General features: G+C 45.7%; 1 protein-coding gene and 1 long non-coding RNA gene across 2 annotated transcripts in view; one reads left to right on the forward strand and one right to left on the reverse strand.

Moving 5' to 3' along the window:
- hs6st1a (heparan sulfate 6-O-sulfotransferase 1a) overlaps positions 1–18070 on the forward strand; it is a 136308-nt gene that overhangs the window by 108880 nt on the left and 9358 nt on the right. Inside the window, 2 exon segments of the mRNA XM_034194813.1 lie at positions 12057–12181; positions 12184–12278. Of these exon segments, the coding sequence (XP_034050704.1) occupies positions 12057–12181; positions 12184–12278 (220 nt within the window).
- LOC117531705 lies at positions 1935–3297 on the reverse strand. The gene is made up of 2 exons (XR_004566706.1): positions 2391–3297; positions 1935–2356 (listed from the first exon to the last, which is right to left on the reverse strand). It is a non-coding gene; the product is annotated as an uncharacterized LOC117531705 (long non-coding RNA).

Raw genomic sequence — 18070 nt, forward strand, 5'->3', positions numbered from 1 at the left:
ACACGTTCACACCAGAGGACTTCCAGGGGGCCTTCCAGAAGTTGTTGGAACAATACAACAAGTGAATTGCATGTTGGGGGAAGTACTTTGAAGGGGACTAGAGTTTCGTGCTTGTCCGAGGAGAAAAAAAGTGTCCCTACGAAACAAGTCTCAGAACTTATTGAAGGCACCTCGTATGACTCAAGTCTGATCACCATCACTCTCCAACAGGTGTGCAAGTGTATTGAACTGTTTAAAACACTCGCAGCAGTTGTGCAACCAGTTAAAAGGTATATGTGTCTCTAATCAGTCTCGTTAACGCTCACAGGTCACAACCTGATCCTATTGGTCGTAATAGACGTTCAGTTGACTCTGCAGGGGGGTTGCATCACTGTTGGCAATATTAACATATATTTCTCTCACACAATTTAATTGCAGTGCACGCTTGATGTAACGCAAATAACAGATCAAACTGGAGACCAGCCAAGACTTGTGAGAGTTGACATGTCATGGTCTTGTAGGTCTTATTTGGATCTCAGTCTGGTGTAAACGGGGCATAGGTAACCGCTTGTTTGACACAAAGTCATTACAGCAGCACACAAGAATCCTCAACAGACAGCTGGTACCAAAAACATCCAGTTGTTGCCTTCGGTCACTGATTAGCATCTGAGTCTTACAACCATACAGTAAGGCAGGAAGCATGGGGACCTGAAAGAATTGGACTGTTGTTTTCCTGCAAAGGTGAAAATAGATAATAAAGCTGTAAATATGTACTGCTTTTGGTGAGTTGTAGAGTCTCATCCCCTTCAAGGATAAACACCCTCACCAACGAGTATCAGGGCCTATATAGGATTTACTTCCAATTCTAAAAAGTATTAAAATATGCACAGAAAGTTCTCAAGGTAAACCTGCAGTACCATCAAATCTTAACTGTCCTCCCTAAAGTCCAGTATGATCCAAAAAACATATTTCATCAAAATATAGTAAAATGGCCATCTGTAGGTAGCACAGTTATTGAATTATGTTAGCTGTTTGGACAGATAGTCAATAAGACCCCCTTTTTAAATAGTGAATTTAACTGTAAAACAGTGAGTCCTTCACATATCAGCGCCTGACACCAAGACATTTCTAGCCTCCTTCACTGTGGGAGCATCCAGAAAAAAGCAAGAAGCTAAAGTTGTCCAGCAGACCACCTCCGATGCCTGTCAGTCTCTCACTTGCAAACCAAAATTGTCTGTAAAAGCTGAGAGCAGGCACTGGAGATGGTGAAAGAATGCAGGTTAAAAGGTGAAAAAGTTCCTCCAAAGGATCAAGAGAATGAATCGCAGCATGCGTTTTTCCTTTGCTTTTAGTCCGACAGGCAACTATTCTGCTTCATTCTGTGCTCACAGCTTTGATTTTAAAAGTGGCTCTGGAAACAAAAGGAAACTGAAGAGGTGAGATGGAACCTGCCCTTGTTCAGTCCAAATCTTAGACTTGCTTGACAGTAATTTCATCAAGCCTTTCTCTCCCAAACACTCACTTTATATGTTTCTACTCTCCACGGGAAGAATAAATCAATAAGATAATAAAGTGCTCACCATTTGGACAATGTGTCTGACATCCGGTAAACGTGGCTTTGAGAGTTTTGCAGCGGTGTCAGGGGTCACATTCAGTTTGCAGATAACTAAAGTGAAGAATGCAACAGACAAAGCCGGAGAAATTTTTGTGTGTTAACATACCGCACATAAATTAGTCTGCAAGAGAACGGCACTCTTCCCAGAATCCTGCGCTCAGCCAGTGATGGGAGATTGAGCGGCGCGTATAGCTTTGAAGTTAATTTGACGTGCACACATCCTTCAACTATAAGCAATCTCACCTATGAGGAAAATATCTGCTGTAATGTTTCTGCTGCCTCCGAGGCAGAGAGCGAACACGTGCGAGTGAGTGAAAGTGTGTTAAAAGGTGTGTGTGTGTGTGTGTGTGTGTGTGTGTGTGCTGTGTGTGTGTGTGTGTGTGTGTGTGTGTGTGTGTGTGTGTGTGGTTGTGTGTGTGTGAAACATCATTACCCAGAGATCTGAGTACATGGCCAGACATCATTAGGCTTTGAGGCACGAAAGTCTCCACAGCACCAGTTCTGCAGTCTGCGTGACCCGGCTGACACGACAGGCAGAAATGCCGTTTAGGACCATTTGTTTAAGTTTGCATGTGTGTGATTCTGGGTGTTTGCATCCAGCGCGTTTGTGTGCGTGATATTTATTTATTTTTGCCTGGTAATATGCATGAGCCTTCATTATAGCAGGAGCCATAACTTTGATAATCACTTGGGCTCGGGGCCCTCGCTGCTTTCACAGTATTAGAAAACTAATTGAAATTCTCTTCCGCCCCCTCTCTCTCTCTCTCTCTCGCTCTCTCTCTCCCTCTCTCTCTACCTCTCCCTCTCCCTCTGTTTTCACCCTTTCCTCATTCTCTCTCCGTCTGTGTAGCTAGGGCCAAACAACACTGTGCTTTTTCAGCGTAACAGAAGCCAAGAGGTGGAAAATGTCATCACTGATTTAATAGGCGTGGGCTTACGCAAGCGCACACTTAAACTCTGGGGAGACTTGAGAATCCTGATAATGTCATCAGAGGAATCTCTGTAATGTTCTCCTGCAGGCTCCGGGTTGACTGTGCTGCCCCCTCTCTGCTTTTGATTAGATGGGGGATAAGATAAGTTTAGGTTGATGGATTTAGAGTTTAGTTACTTGTTTCTATGGCCACAGTCCTCCTCTGGCACTGATTGTGGCTCTGTTTGGTTCGTTGCCTGGGATTTCCAGGTGCGGCTGGATTTAGGGTTTAGTTGTTTCATTGTCCGTGATCCCTCTGCTGCTGCTAGTAGATTTAAAGTCGAGTCGTGTGATTTGCAGGAATCTCCTCCTGCAGATCAGTGTCAGGTCGGGTGTGTTCTGTTTTTGTACCAGATGTCCCAAATGGACTTTGAGTTGGGATTAGTTTGTTTGTTTTCAAGGATCTCCACGCAGTTGTTGAATTTAGAGGCTCTATTGTGTTATTTTACACTTTCTCGGTTAGACATAGGACTTCAGTTTTTTTTAGCTGGTCAGAATCTCCCTACTTCCGCAGGGTTTTGGGGTTTTTATTCACCTTAAATATCCAGATGGACACTACTTCTGTTTGTGTCACACTTGGGGCTTTGTGTCCACCTGGAAACCCCTCCTTTTATGCAGCAGTGTGAAGCCAAAGATTAGAGAATCTGCGTGTACATGTGAGCGGGTTGAGTCAACTTCTGTGGAACAGGCTGTTTGGTGGAGCCCTGTCAGCACAGAAAATTCGATGTGCAAACATTCCATACCCATATTGGCCTCTCTTCATTGGCTTCCTGTTAATTCTAGAATAGAATTTAAAATTCTTCTTCTTACTTATAAGGTTTTGAATAATCAGGTCCCATCTTATCCTAGGGACCTCGTAGTACCATATCACCCCAATAGAGCGCTTCGCTCTCAGACTGCAGGCTTACTTGTAGTTCCTAGGGTTGTAAGAGTAGAATGGGAGGCAGAGCCTTCAGCTTTCAGGCTCCTCTCCTGTGGAACCAGCTCCCAATTCAGATCAGGGAGACAGACACCCTCTCTACTTTTAAGATTAGGCTTAAAACTTTCCTTTTCGCTAAAGCTTATAGTTAGGGCTGGATCAGGTGACCCTGAACCATCCCTTAGTTATGCTGCTATAGACGTAGACTGCTGGGGGGTTCCATGATGCACTGTTTCTTTCTCTTTTTGCTCTGTATGCACCACTCTGCATTTAATCATAGTGATCGATCTCTGCTCCCCTCCACAGCATGTCTTTTTCCTGGTTCTCTCCCTCAGCCCCAACCAGTCCCAGCAGAAGACTGCCCCTCCCTGAGCCTGGTTTCTGCTGGAGGTTTCTTCCTGTTAAAAGGGAGTTTTTCCTTCCCACTGTAGCCAAGTGCTTGCTCACAGGGGGTCGTTTTGACCGTTGGGGTTTTACATCATTATTGTATGGCCTTGCCCTTACAATATAAAGCGCCTTGGGGCAACTGTTTGTTGTGATTTGGCGCTATATAAAAAAAAAATTGATTGATTGATGATTGATTGATTCCTCCAACATGATGCAGCCGAGAGAGAGAGACCATGCAGGTGGGTTCACCACTGGTGTATTTTTGACTGCTGACGCTGTGTCAGTTGCACATATAATCCATACCGTCACTCCCAGTTGCACAGCGGACAGCAGAAATGCACAGTTTTTGTGCGCACCTGGTTAATGAGGACATGTTGATTCATTAGTTTGCAGTAATTAGATGGAATGTGAAGGCCTGGAAAGGGTGTGAGCTCTGGTGGTGTGTCCCCTCTGGAGAGACGTTGACCTGTACTGAGTGTGTTACACTGCAAACCCAGTGAGAGAGATGCAGTCCCAGCCAAATCTCTGTTGCAGCATGAGTTCATCTCTCAGAGGCAGAATTGATCCTTTGTGAAAACTCCGAAGACAGAAGAAGAATTTTCTCCGCTCTGTCAGATTCGGAGAAACAAGATTGTTTGCAGCATGTTACCGTGTGTTGCAGAGTGAAATGTGCTTGTGCCAGCAGTTTGTGTTCCTCCGCATTGGCCCAAACGCTGACCCAATCTGCCGCCTGACAAATCAGATTCTTCCCTTGCTTCCCTTTTGCATTCATTGTGGTTTGATGACCAATCTGCTGCCCGTCAGCTTTTCTGTGGCACAGGTCTGCGTCTATTAAGTGTCAATAATACAACATTCGGCATGACATCCCACCAAGCATTTCTCCTGCTAAATTCAACCCCAATACATATGGATTTAAAGTGCAGGACTGCAGCAAACCATTGTAAACAGTGCCACCACATGGGCCAGTATGGAATTACATATGTGGCAGTGTATTTATTTCCAGCAAGAATGTGACATTTTCATCTCCATTTGTATTGATTATCAAGATTAAGCAAGTAATTACTAATTTTTATGAAGCTGCTGGGATAGATGATGAATCATTAAATTGTGGTGTTCCATGTCAGGGTGTGAGGTTGCTCTGTTTGCCTGGTTTTGTTTTTTCTGTTTTGATTGTTTTTTGTTGTTCTTCTTTTGTGTGGTCTTTTTCTGTGTCTATCTGGTGGGTGTGTCTCTGCCTTCTGGACCATGCCTGTTCTGGGCTCCTCCCCACGCACCTGCTGTCTATCTTCTGCTAATCACCGGGATGTATATATACTGCTCGTTTTGCTCTGTTCCTTGCCAGATTGATGCGCCCCTGTGCCTTCTCTCCAGCCTTTGATTCCGTGTTCTGCCCTGCCTCATAGTGTTCTCGACTCCAGACTGTTTATTCGACCCTGTCTTAGCCTGATGTTTTTGGTTCTGTCGCTGTGTTTTTTGGACTGCCTTTTTGTGTACCGACCCTTGCTGAATCCTCCACTAAAGACTACCAACCAGAGCTACCCGTGTGAGCCTTGCATTTGTGTCCAAGCCAATCATCCCGACAGATCAATCTGGCCAACAATGGACACAGCAGGCTCAGATCCCTTTCAGCTAGTGGTGCGTCACCACAGTCAGCAGCTTGCACAACAGGAAGACAGACTTGAAGCACTTAGCTGGGTTTAGCGAACTTGCTAAACGCCAGGACGCCTTTATGTCTTCCATCACTGAGCAGATGAGTCAGTTACTGACACAACGCAGCCCTCAGGCATCGTCGGATACAGCCACCACTGGTTCCGGTCCACCTCCGCCAGCACCTACAGCCGCCTCACCCGTATCTGCATCAACCCCGGTGGTATGTAACCAGCTGTCTCAACCCGAACGCTTTTCTGGCGAGACCGGAGACTTCCGACCGTTCATTATGCAGTGTGAACTCCATTTTGAACTGATGTCAGCCATGTTTCCTACCGATAGAGCCAAGATCGCTTATATAATCACTCACCTGACCGGACGTGCGGCGACCTGGGCCACCGCTGAGTGGGGTCGCCAGTCACCAGTTTGTGCTTCTCTCTCAGCCTTCACCACCGCCCTTGAACAGGTTTTTCAGCACACGGCTCCTGGTCGCGAGGCAGCGCGCTCGCTTATGAGGCTAAGGCAGGGCAGCCGCCGGGTCACCGATTACGCCATTGACTTCCGCATTCTTGCGGCCAAGAGTGAATGGAACCCGTCGGCTCTGCTAGATGTTCTTCCGGGGTCTGTCCGCTGACATTCAAGACCAACTCGTAGCAGTGGATTTACCAGAAGATTTGGATAGTCTTATTGCACTGGCAATCCGTACGGACCGTCGTCTGCAGGACCGCCCATGACGAGGAAGCCGCTACCCCGAACAACATGACGACACGCCTCCAAACCGACCTTCCTCCTCCACCCACGCTCGGCTCGACCCTCCTCCCCTCGGTGCTGAGGAACCCATGCAGCTGGGACGCACACATCTTTCCCTTGCGGAGAAACAGCGCTGCCGTGAGGGTGGACTCTGTTTTTACTGTGGACAGTCTGGACATATGATTTCTAATTGTCAAGCCAGGGGTGCCACCGTGCGGTCAAAAGCAGAAGTGCGGGTGAGTCTTAATTCCATTTCAATCGTTTCGCCTCAGAACATTATTCCAGCTAAATTAGTATCTGACCACTCCACTATTACTGTATCAGCTTTTGTTGACTCTGGTTCTGATGCTAATCTAATCTATCTTCTCTCACTAGGTCCCTTCACCTTAAGATGTATAAGGTCTCACGTCCACTGGTGGTATGTGCCGTGGACGGTCATGTTATGGGCCAAATTACACACCGCACTCAGTCGATTACAATGATAGTATCTCACATACACTCTGAATCCATCAGTTTTCATGTACTGGATAAGATGACTCACCCAATCATTCTGGGGCACCCCTGGTTACAACGTCATGGGCCCAACTTTGATTGGGTAAAGTGTGAAATTGTTTCATGGAGTCCGGCATGTTACAACGTCTGTCTGAAGAACACCATTTGCGTTTCTCAGGGTCCAATCCTGATCTCACCGGGGTTCCTGAATGTTATCATGATCTGGCAGCTGTTTTCAGTAAAGCCAAGGCGAAATCGTTGCCTCCACATCGCGATTACGATTGCGCTATCGAGCTCCATCCCAGGGCGTTGCCACCACGCGGTAAACTCTATTCTCTTTCAGCTCCGGAGCGCAATGCTATGAACGAATATATTCAAGAATCCTTGGCGGCAGGGTTGATACGTCCTTCTTCATCCCCCGCCGGGCGGGTTTTTTCTTCGTCGAAAAGAAGGATAAGACGCTCCGCCCTGTATCAATTACCGGGCTTAAATGACATAACTATTAAAAACCGTTATCGCTCCCGTTAATCACCTCCGCGTTTGAGTTATTAGAAGGAGCCACAATCTTTACCAAACTCGATCTGCAAAACGCCTACCACCTAGTCAGGATAAACAAGGAGATGAATGGAAGAAGACAGCCTTTAACACCCCCTCGGGGCACTATGAATATCTCGTCATGCCCTTCGGACTCACAAATGCACCTGCCGTGTTCCAGAATCTGGTCAATGATGTTACGGGATTCTCTCAACAAATTTGTCTTTGTTTACCTAGACGACATTCTGATTTTCCCATGATTTGGCCATGCACAAACACATGTCCGTATGGTCTCACAGACCTTGTTACAAAACAACCTTTTTGTGAAGGCCGAAAAATGCGAATTCCACAGATCCACGATTTCTTTTCTCGGTTTCGTGATCTCCGCAGGCAAAATCAAAATGGATCCTGCTAAAGTGGTGGCGGTTCAGGAGTGGGCAGCACCCACATCCCGCAAGGAGGTTCAGCGACTTTTGGGTTTTGCCAACTACTATCGCAAATTTATCCGGGGCTTTATTTATATCACAGCACCCCTGCATGTCGCGACCTCAACCCTCCACTCGTTCAACTGGACTCAGAGTGTGAGGAGGCATTTAGAGTCCTAAAGAATCGCTTTACCACGGCCCCCATGCTGCTCCTCCCTGACCCCGCTCGGCAGTTTGTGGTTGAAGTCGATGCCTCCAATGTGGGGGGGGGCAGTCTTGTCTCAGCGAAATCCCGCAGACAACGGCTACATCCATGTGCCTTTTTGTCTAAGAAACTGTCCTCAACGGAACGGAATTACGGCATCGGCGACCGCGAACTGTTAGCGGTAAAAGTGGCCTTGGAGGAGTGGCGGCACTGGCTAGAGGGGGCACAATACCCATTTGTTGTCTACACAGACCGTAAAAATCTTGAATACCTCCGCACCGCAAAATGCCTTAACGCTCGTCAGGTCTGTTGGTCCATTTTTTTCAGTCGTTTCAATTTCACCTTGTCCTACCATCCGGGCTCTAAAAATGGTAAACCGGATGCTTTATCGTCAGGGGGAGCCTGTTGACGCGTCCGTAGAGCCGGAGTCGATTCTGCCCTCCTCCTGTTTTGTGGCCGCCCTTACTTGGGACATCGAGTCACGTATAAGATCCGCTGTAGGGGATGCACCTATTCCCACTGCGTGTCCACGGGGGAAGCTTTGCATTCCTCCGGCCCTCAGGGCGAAACCATTCGCTGATGCCACAACACTCGTATGTTTGTCACTCGGGTATTAGGAAGACCCTTTACCTTGTGCAGCGGAGATTCTGGTGGCCTGGCATAGTCAAAGACGTTCAGAATATGTATCTGCCTGTCATGTTGTGCTATGCACAAATCGTCCATCAACCACCCGCTGGTGCCATACTGCCGTTACCATCCCGGTTCGTCCATGGTCTCACATCTCGATGGATTTTGTAACTGGGTTTCCTCCTTCCAAGGGACATACGGTGGTCCTGACCATCGTTGACCGCTTATCTAAAATGGTCCATTTTATACCTTTGAGCAAACTCCCGTCGGCTAAAGAAGCTGCTGTGGTAATGTTGAATCACATCTTCAAGCTACATGGGTTTCCTCAGGATATGTATCTGACCGGGGCCCACAGTTCGTGTCCTATTTTTGGAGGGAGTTTTGCCGTCTCCTCGGTCACCTCCAGCTTAACTCGGGCTACCACCCACAGGCCAATGGGCAGGCGGAGCGGGTTAATCAGTAGTTGGAGAAAGGGCTTCGGTTGCTAGCGTCACGTCATCCCGCTTCCTGGGCCGATCAACTTCCTTGGGTGGAACTCGCACACAACTGTTTGCCCTCCGCTTCCACTGGTTACCCTCCGTTCCACGTGGTCTTCGGTCATCAGCCCGCGCTCTTCTCTTCTGTCGACCTTGACTCCCCGGTTCCTTCGGCGCTTAGCCTGATCCTCCGTTGCCAACGTACCTGGGAGCGGGCTCGGGCTCTTCTGTTGCGTTCTGCGGTCTCTTATAAAGCCTCCGCTGACCGTAAACGGTCTGCGGCTCCTTCTTACGCCGTGGGCCAGAAGGTATGGTTATCGACCCGTCATCTGTCCCTTAGGCGCGTGCCCCAGAAACTGGCTCCCCGGTTTGTTGGACCGTTCCCGATCTCCAGGGTCATTAATCCTGTCTCAGTCCGTCTTCGTCTCCCCCGGGCCATGCGTGTCCATCCCACGTTTCACGTCAGTTGTGTCAAACCCGTCCGGTCGAGCGTTTTGTGCCCTCCGGCCGTTTCCCCCGCCGCCCGCCACTACGTGGATGGTGGCCCTGTTTTTTCTGTGCGCCGGCTCTTGGCCTCTTGCCGTCATGGGCGCGGTTTGCAGTATTTGGTTGACTGGGTGGGGTTTGGTCCTGAGGAGCGGTCGTGGGTCCCCTCCCGTTTGTTTTGGATCCTGGTCTTGTTCGTGCTTTTCATGCTGCCCACCCTGCCGCGCCTGGGCCGCCCGGGTTGGCCGTGGCGGTGGGGGTACTGTCAGGGTGTGAGGTTGCTCTGTTTTGCCTGCTTTGTTTTTCTGTTTGATTGTTCTCTTGTTTGTTTCTTCTTTTGTGTGGTCTTTTTCTGTGTCTCTCTTGGTGGTGTGTCTCTGCCTTCTGGACCACCCCTGTTCTGGGCTCCTCCCCGCGCACCTGCTGTCTATCTTCTGCTAATCACCTGGATGTATATATACTGCTCGTTTTGCTCTGTTTCCTTGCCAGATTGATGCGCCCTGTGCCTTCTCTCCAGCCTTTGATTCCGTGTTCTGCCCGCCTCATAGTGTCCTCAACCTCCAGCCTGTTTATTCTGACCTCGTCTTAGCCTGATGTTTTTGGTTCTGTCGCTGTGTTTTTGGACTGCCTTTTTGTGTACCGACCCTTGCTGATCCTCCACTAAAGACTACCAAACAGAGCTACCCGTGTGAGCCTTGCATTTGTGTCCAAGCCAATCATCCCGACATTCCAAGTATATGAGTGATGATTCTGCAGGAGTTAATTATCGTTTTATTCTGCACTGTAACAGTGGATGACTTTGATTATTTTTACCAATAACTGCACATATCTAGATATTTAAAAAATTGGCAGCCATATCTGTTACACAAATGTATAATTTTGTGTGGTGATTGATATATATATATATAGTCTCCACTCAGATTGCAATAGCCAATCACAGATTGGCCTTTCTGTCCATCATTTACCTGTATTTTGGCATGCTTGGCGCGAGAAAGTTATAATGGATCCAAGGGATCCAAAAAGGCTCGGACCAAAAGTTATATTGGATCGGTTCCCACTGACCAATAGCATTACAGATTACTGCCAACAGCTAGCCAATCAGAGCGCGGCATACAATTATTCATGAGATGACATCACTAATGACGTAACGGAGGTCAGGAACTTGATGACAGAAGCTGGTTGAAAAAATGGCAACAAACATGTCAACAGCAGCAGAAAATCGTCTGCCAGCGAGGTTTGCTGAGTTCACAGAGGAGGAACAGGTGGAAATACGCATATTGAACTCCAAGGATGCCAAAAACACTAAGAAGGTAGACAAGCACGCTACTGACGTTTTTCATAGCTGTTCACAACAATATAATTTGATCTAATTTACTTGAGTCTTTGTTGTTGCTTAATTTGGGAGGGGGGTGGAGAACATAACAATTGATGGATGGCAAGTCGTCCAACATAGAGAAATATTGGATGAAAAAAGTTATATTGGACGAGGCGTAGCCGAGTCCAATATAACTATTTCTCTATGTTGGACTCCTTAGCATCCATTATTGTATAATATATATATATATATATATATATATATATATTATATATATATATAAACTCTTCTTATCTATGCTGTATCACTAAGCCAATTCAGTTGATTTATAGCGCCAAATCACAGCAAAGCTGTCCCAAGGTAAATAACATGGGTAAGATCTAACCTTATCAACCCCATGAGCAAGCACACAAGTGACATAAGGAACAACTCTCTCTGGCATTTTTGAGGAAGAAGCCTCAAGCAGACCAGACTCAGTGGAGTGGCGCACTGCTTAAGCCATTTGAACAGTTAAAAAGTTACAAAAGAGTATAATAGTGCAAAGTCCATCTTAAGGCCATGCCCAAGAGTCCAAGGTCTGGAGTTGGATGGGATGATTCAGATTCCTCGGCATGGTAATAGGCTATTTTTGACCAGGGTTTTAGTATATATTTTAACACAGAGAAACAATGAGCTGGTGTGAAATAAAAATAAATTAATGCATAAAACAAAATGAAAGGCAGCAATTTTTTTAATTTATAAAACATGGGTTTTGTTCCTGGTTATACACCTGCAAACACAAAAATGTGTGTCAATGCATGATGGAAAATAATTCCAGTCTTGACATCTTCACTTTTTTAATACATCATATATGTCACTTTCATGTGTATATGTTGGCCATATTGTTCTTACAAACATTTCATTGCCAAAGATTTATGATTGCATTAATAAAACATGTAAACAATAGTATAGGTGGGTTGTTCGAGGTGGGGGTATGATTTTGTCAGCTTGAGCTCAGATCTGTAATTTTGTTTTGTCTTCTAAATGCACTTTTTTGTTGATTATGCCTGCATCAAAGACAGGTTTCACTGTGACTAAGGCAGTATTGATGTAAATCTTTATTCCTTTTTCTCATCCCTCATCTTCCTCTGCCTCCCCTTCTCTCCCTTTTACCTGTTTATCTTCTTTCCTCTTCTTTCTTCTCTGTTCTCTGCCTCTTTTGCACTTCCACCTTTTTGCTGCCGCAACAGGAAGTTCTACTACATCACGCTGCTGAGGGACCCGGTGTCTCGCTACCTCAGCGAATGGAGGCACGTACAGAGGGGAGCCACGTGGAAAACATCTCTGCACATGTGCGATGGAAGAACTCCCACACCTGAGAGCTGCCGTCATGCTATGAAGGCTCAGATTGGTCAGGATGCACCCTGCAGCAGTTCATGGACTGTCCGTACAACCTGGCCAACAATAGACAGGTAACTTTTACTTTTACACCCCTCCATGTACACCCCTGTTTAGAAACACTTTTCATAGTCATATGTGAGTGACCACTGACTAAACACACAGCAGGCAGATTTTCTGTTTTATTTGAGTTGGGCTTAAAGTATTGCACAGAGAAAGAGATAATCTAGATAATCTTTCAGAAATGCACTCAGCCACATGTGTACATGCTCCTCTCTCACACACATTCATACCCAAGCACTGAAGAGTTTGCCTGCTGGCCATAAATGCCTCAAATTCACACATTCCTTTCTCATGCTATCTCAGTCTCCCCTAACCGTGTTGGCCAGCTTATCTCATCTCAGCCTGAGGGTGTTATTACTCATTGTCCCATGACTTAATAACACATACACACTTGAGGCATCCTGGCAGACCCCCAGAGACACGGTGTACTCGTGAATCCAAATCAGTATGCAGTCCCTCTTCTTCCACACAGTGGTACATCACCCAGTGCATGTTTAGAGACCAGCATCAAAGGTTCCTGATGGGATTCCAAGATGTCTGAATTTTGTTGGAGACATGTATAGCAATAGATGTAAGGCTGTTCAGCTGCTCTCTTGTTTTCACTCTGGTTCGCCACAGCAGATCCAAGGTGGTGATTTGGCACGTTTTTTACACTGGTTTCTCTTCCTCTGTTTCAATTGATTTAATTTTATAGCACCAAATCACAACAAAGCAATGACCCACTTCTTAGGTCATTGCAACAGTTACAAGGTTTTTTCCAAAGATTTACAAAGCTGAAGAAACAGAAAACAGGAAATCAGTACAACATCTGCTGCATCAGGTTCAGGCATGACATCTTGCAGTCAGTCCAGCATCCCATTGTCCACAGACGCCAATCCTGTGCAATGCCCTCCACACCTTGTACATAGAGAAAAGAGCAGAATCGGTTGACCGGAAAAACCACACCTAAGGTATAATTCATCAGTAGTAAATTGACAGGAAAGCAGAGAAAATTCTGAGGTGGTCGCCATTCGCTAGCCATAAGTATTCACTAACAGACCCCTAATTAGATAAAGTTGAGGCAGAACACTATTCCATGACTAATAAAATTAATTAAAAGGATGGGAAGCAATAGTTTCCATACTGTGCCCGTGTGTTAGCCACAGGAGAGTCTTATGGGAGATCATTCCACGAAACAGGTGCACAATACGAGAAAGCTCTGTGACCCGCAGACTTTTTATAGCGCCTAGGGACACCGAGTAGTCCTGCACGCTGAGAATGCAGACCCCAGGCCAGTACATAGGGTTTAATTAGGTCAGCTAAGGTAGGGAGGTGGTAGTCTGCGATAATTTTATAGGTTAACAGTAGGGGTGCACGATATATCTGGTTTAACCAATTCACGGTATAAATTTGGCTGGACAGTAGAGATTTGGACCTCCAAGACGAATCTTGATAACGGCCCGCAGAGTTTTTCGATCAAGGAAAACTCTTGTGAAGCATCTGTGTGTGTGTGGTGTGTGTGTGTGTGTGGTGTGTGTGTGTGTGTGTGTGTGGTGTGTGTGTGTGTGTGTGGTGTGTGGTGTGTGTGTGAACCACTTTGCTGCAGAGTGCAGGACAGGGACATGTTCTGAGCTGAGGCGTGTCTCTTACTGAGACGAGGAGTGAGACGCCTGGGTGTCTGTCGCACTTAGCAGTTATGTCGCCGAACACCGCAAAACCAAGACAGCGACGGGCAATATTTGCAATGCTTTACTTATTTATTTCAGTGAACTGGCCTAGCGTAGCCAGAGGCTCTGTTCCGACCTGAAGCAAACATTTGAGAAAGCGCCCACATTAAATAATGCAAGGATTTTTTTAACCAAAGCAGAAACACAAAAATCAGCCAGGAAATGACAATTTACCCAGACTGACTTCAATATGAGTAAATTAAAAAATTTAATTTTATTTATTTTTATTATATTTATTTTTGCTGTTAACAGCCTTGTTGTTTACAAAATTGTGCCAGTCACCTATTCAATGACGTCAGCCTGCTAAACACCTCATCATTACCCCAGAGGGGAGGGGACTGAGGATATTAATTAATGTGCAACACAACTTTCTGGCGAGGTCACAAGTCCTCTCTATGTCCATTTTTGTGACCTCCTGACTGTCTCATCCTAATATCATTAGCATGATAACTATGTGGCTATATCTAGTGTTGTGTTCCTTTGGCTGACTATTCCTGTGCATTGTCATCACACTAAGGTGTGAGGCAATGTCGGGTGCTCTGGCCCCAGGAATACATTGAACGTCAGTTGACATCTGTAATCTAAGTTTGCGGGTGATAGAATCCCCTATCACTAATGCACAGCGTTTTGGCTTGGAGATAGGGGTAGAAGTCACACGTGGACTTGGAGGGCTATCAACAGGCATGTCCAAAGCTGAAAAATGGTTAACAGTGGCGACTGTAATCCGGGTACCATTCCCGGGCATCAGGCCTTACACCACTTCTTCACCTAACAACAGTCAGAAAGCCATCCTCTTTAGCCGACATCGCTAAGTTAATGCGGACATGCTAGCCGGCCCGACACAAAGCTTATCTGGAGTGCCCTTAACATCTAACTCCAATGAACCAAAAGTTGTTCTGTTGGACATGGCTCTCTAAGAGAGCCACCCTTTCTGTCAACATCACACAAGATTAATGTAGAGTGTAATGTAATGTAATTGTGCACTATTTCAGTTTCAATTTATTTTCCTTTATATAGCGCCAAATCACAACAGAGTTGCCTCAAGGCGCTTCACACAGGTAAGGTCTAACCATACCAACCCCCAGAGCAACAGTGGTAAGGAAAAACTCCCTCTGAGGAAGAAACCTTCAAGCCAGACCAGACTGCACAAGGGGTGACACTCCTGCTTGGGCCATGCTACAACCTAAATTACAGAAATAATTCACAGAACAATTCACGGATTGAATATACAAGAATTGCTGTTGGTGCACAGGACAGGAGTGGTCGCCAACACAAACACACTCGCCATCTCTGGATGGAGCTGCACCTTAAACAGAGAAAAAACATAATCGGCATCATAAAGACAAAAAACTGTATAATTTGCCAGCAATAAGCAACAGAAAAAAACAGAAGAAATACTACGTGATCGCCGGCCGCTAGCCCTAGCTTCACTAAAAGACCCAGAATTTAGGTGAAGTTGAGCTGCGGCCCGCTCCAATTACTAATACAGGAATAAAAGAGTAAAAAGCGTAAAACAAACTGTACCCGTATGCTAGCCATAGGAAAGGGAAAATAGTGCGTCTTAATCTGGACTTGAAAGGTCTCCACAGAATCTGACTGTTTTATTGACGCAGGGGAAGACCATTTCCACAGAACAGGGCACGATAAGAGAAAGCTCTGTGACCCACAGACTTCTTATTCATCCTAGGGCAACAAAGTAGTCCTGCACCCTGGAACGTAAAGCCCGGGCCGGGTATGTAATGTTTAAGTAGGTCAGCTAGGTAGGGTAGGTGCCAGTCCATTAATAATTTATAGGTTAGTAGCAGAACCTTAAAATTGAATCTCACTGGGACAGGAAGCCAGTGAAGAGACGCCAAAATGGGTATTAAATGTGGTCGAACTTTCTGCTTTGTGTCAAAAGTCTGGCTGCAGCATGTTGAACCATATGGAGAGCCCTAATGCTAGACGCTGCGGTAACCAAGAAATCGAACATTGCAGTAGTCCATCTAGAAGAGATGAACGCATGGATCAGGGTTCAGCATCAGCCATAGACAGGATGGGACGAATCCATCGCATTATTTCGCAGGTGGAAGAAAGCAGTCCTAGTACTAAGTTCTAATATTGGAGGCCAAAGGACAACGAGGATCAAAAATACCCCAAGGTTCCCACTTTGTCAGTGTGATGTATGACACACGAGCCTAGGCTGAGTGTTAACTGGTCAAATTGATGCCGATGTCTGCACTAGACCAAGAACCATCATTTCAGGTCTTTTCAGAGTTTAAAGTAGAAGTTTCTAGACATCCACTTCTCACTGCTGCATGGCAATCTTCTAAGGATTTTATGTGAATGAGATTACCAGCAGTTATCGGCATATAATCTGAGTATCATCTGCATAGCAGTGAAAGGTAATCCCAAACGCCGCAATATGTGCCCAAGGGGTGCTTATAAAAGGGAGAAAAGCAGGGGGCCTAAGACAGACCCCTGAGGAACCCCAAATTTTCCTGTCACTAAGGTTAGAGGTAGTGTTACTATACAAAACACAGTGAGGACGCTGGTCAAGTATGCATCAGCCATGCAAGGGCAACTCCCGGTAATCCCAAAATGATTCTCCAGCCTATCAAGTATAATATGATGATCCACTGTATCAAATGCTAGGCACTGAGCTCTAACAGCAGCAAACCGTAGTGGTGTCCGAGTCCATTGTAAGCAGAAGATCATTTACCACTTTAGTGAGAGCCGTCTCAGTGGAATGATATTTTCTAAAGCAGACTGCAGTGGCTCAAAGAGATTATTCTCAGTAAGATAGTCTTAAGATGTCCACCGTGTCGAACAAGAACTTTGAGTTAGCTTGTTTTTGTTGATCAAATCAGAGTAATAGATCCGCTTTGTAGCCAATAATGCATGCTTATAGTCTAAGATAGCATCACGCCACGCAAGGTGAAATACTTCTAATGTTGAACAACGCCATTTCCATTCTAGACCTCTTGCTTTATGCTTGAGGTCACGCAGGTAATCATTGAACCAAGGTGACTGCGATTTGTGGGAGCGTGGTTTCAGCACAGGTGGTGCAATCATGTCGAGTGTTATTTTGAGCACTCGAGTTTAAAACTATCCACAAGTCTGTCTACTGACTGGGGTATTTTGTCAAAAGTGAGGCTAAGACATCAGGCAGTCTAGCTTCTAGTTCAATCTAATTGAAGGAGTTGATGCATCGCTGGCAGTGATAAATAAGGTTGTTGTTCCACTGAACACAGCAGCGAAACTATAAAATTAATAAGTGAGTGATCAGAGACGACTGATTCAGTATCGTGACAGCAATCACTCACGTGCTGAGAACCAGATCCAGGGTATTTCCACTAATGTGCGTCGAATCCCAAATGCATTGCCTAAATCCTAATGCATCAACAATTTCATAAGATTGCAGAGGGGATCCGAAGCTTACTTATAATGAACGTTAAGTCACCAATGATCAGAATGTTATCTGCACTAGTTGACAAGTTAGAGATGAACGCACCAAATTCATTTAAGAATTCAGAATATGGGCCAGGAGGCCTATATACAATTGACAAAGTAATACGGCTGATTTTTATTCTTCTGACCTTGGCAATGCGTAATATCCTGAGCGGAGCGGAGAATCTAGATGCTCAAACGAAGTTATATTTGTGACCTCCAACAGCTAATAAGCTAAACCTAGATTTATAAATAAGAGCAACACCCCCGCCTTGCTTCGCATCACGAGGGACGTGACTAAATGTATATGCTGGTGTGGCAGGCTTCATTTAAGGGGAGGACAGCTGTACGTTTAAGCCAGGTTTCACATAACCAAATCATATCTAAGTGATGATCAATACTTATCATTAATCAACAATGAGTTTGAGGACAGTGATCTTATGTTAATGAGACCCAGTCTAAGGACCTCAGTGGGGTTGACAATTGAACTGTTTGGGTTTAGGGGTGGTTCCAGAGTAGCATATATAAGATGCCTAGAAGTAGGTTTAGGTTTGAGACATTCCACGCGCGTTGTCTAGGTAGCAGAAAATCCAAGCACTAGAAAATGCACTAGAAAATCCAAGCGTATAGCCAAGCTAATAAAAACACTAACCACTTCTAAGATTCAC

The sequence above is a fragment of the Thalassophryne amazonica genome, chromosome 19 (genome assembly GCF_902500255.1).
Source record: "Thalassophryne amazonica chromosome 19, fThaAma1.1, whole genome shotgun sequence".
In the NCBI taxonomy this organism is placed as follows: Eukaryota; Metazoa; Chordata; class Actinopteri; order Batrachoidiformes; family Batrachoididae; genus Thalassophryne; species Thalassophryne amazonica.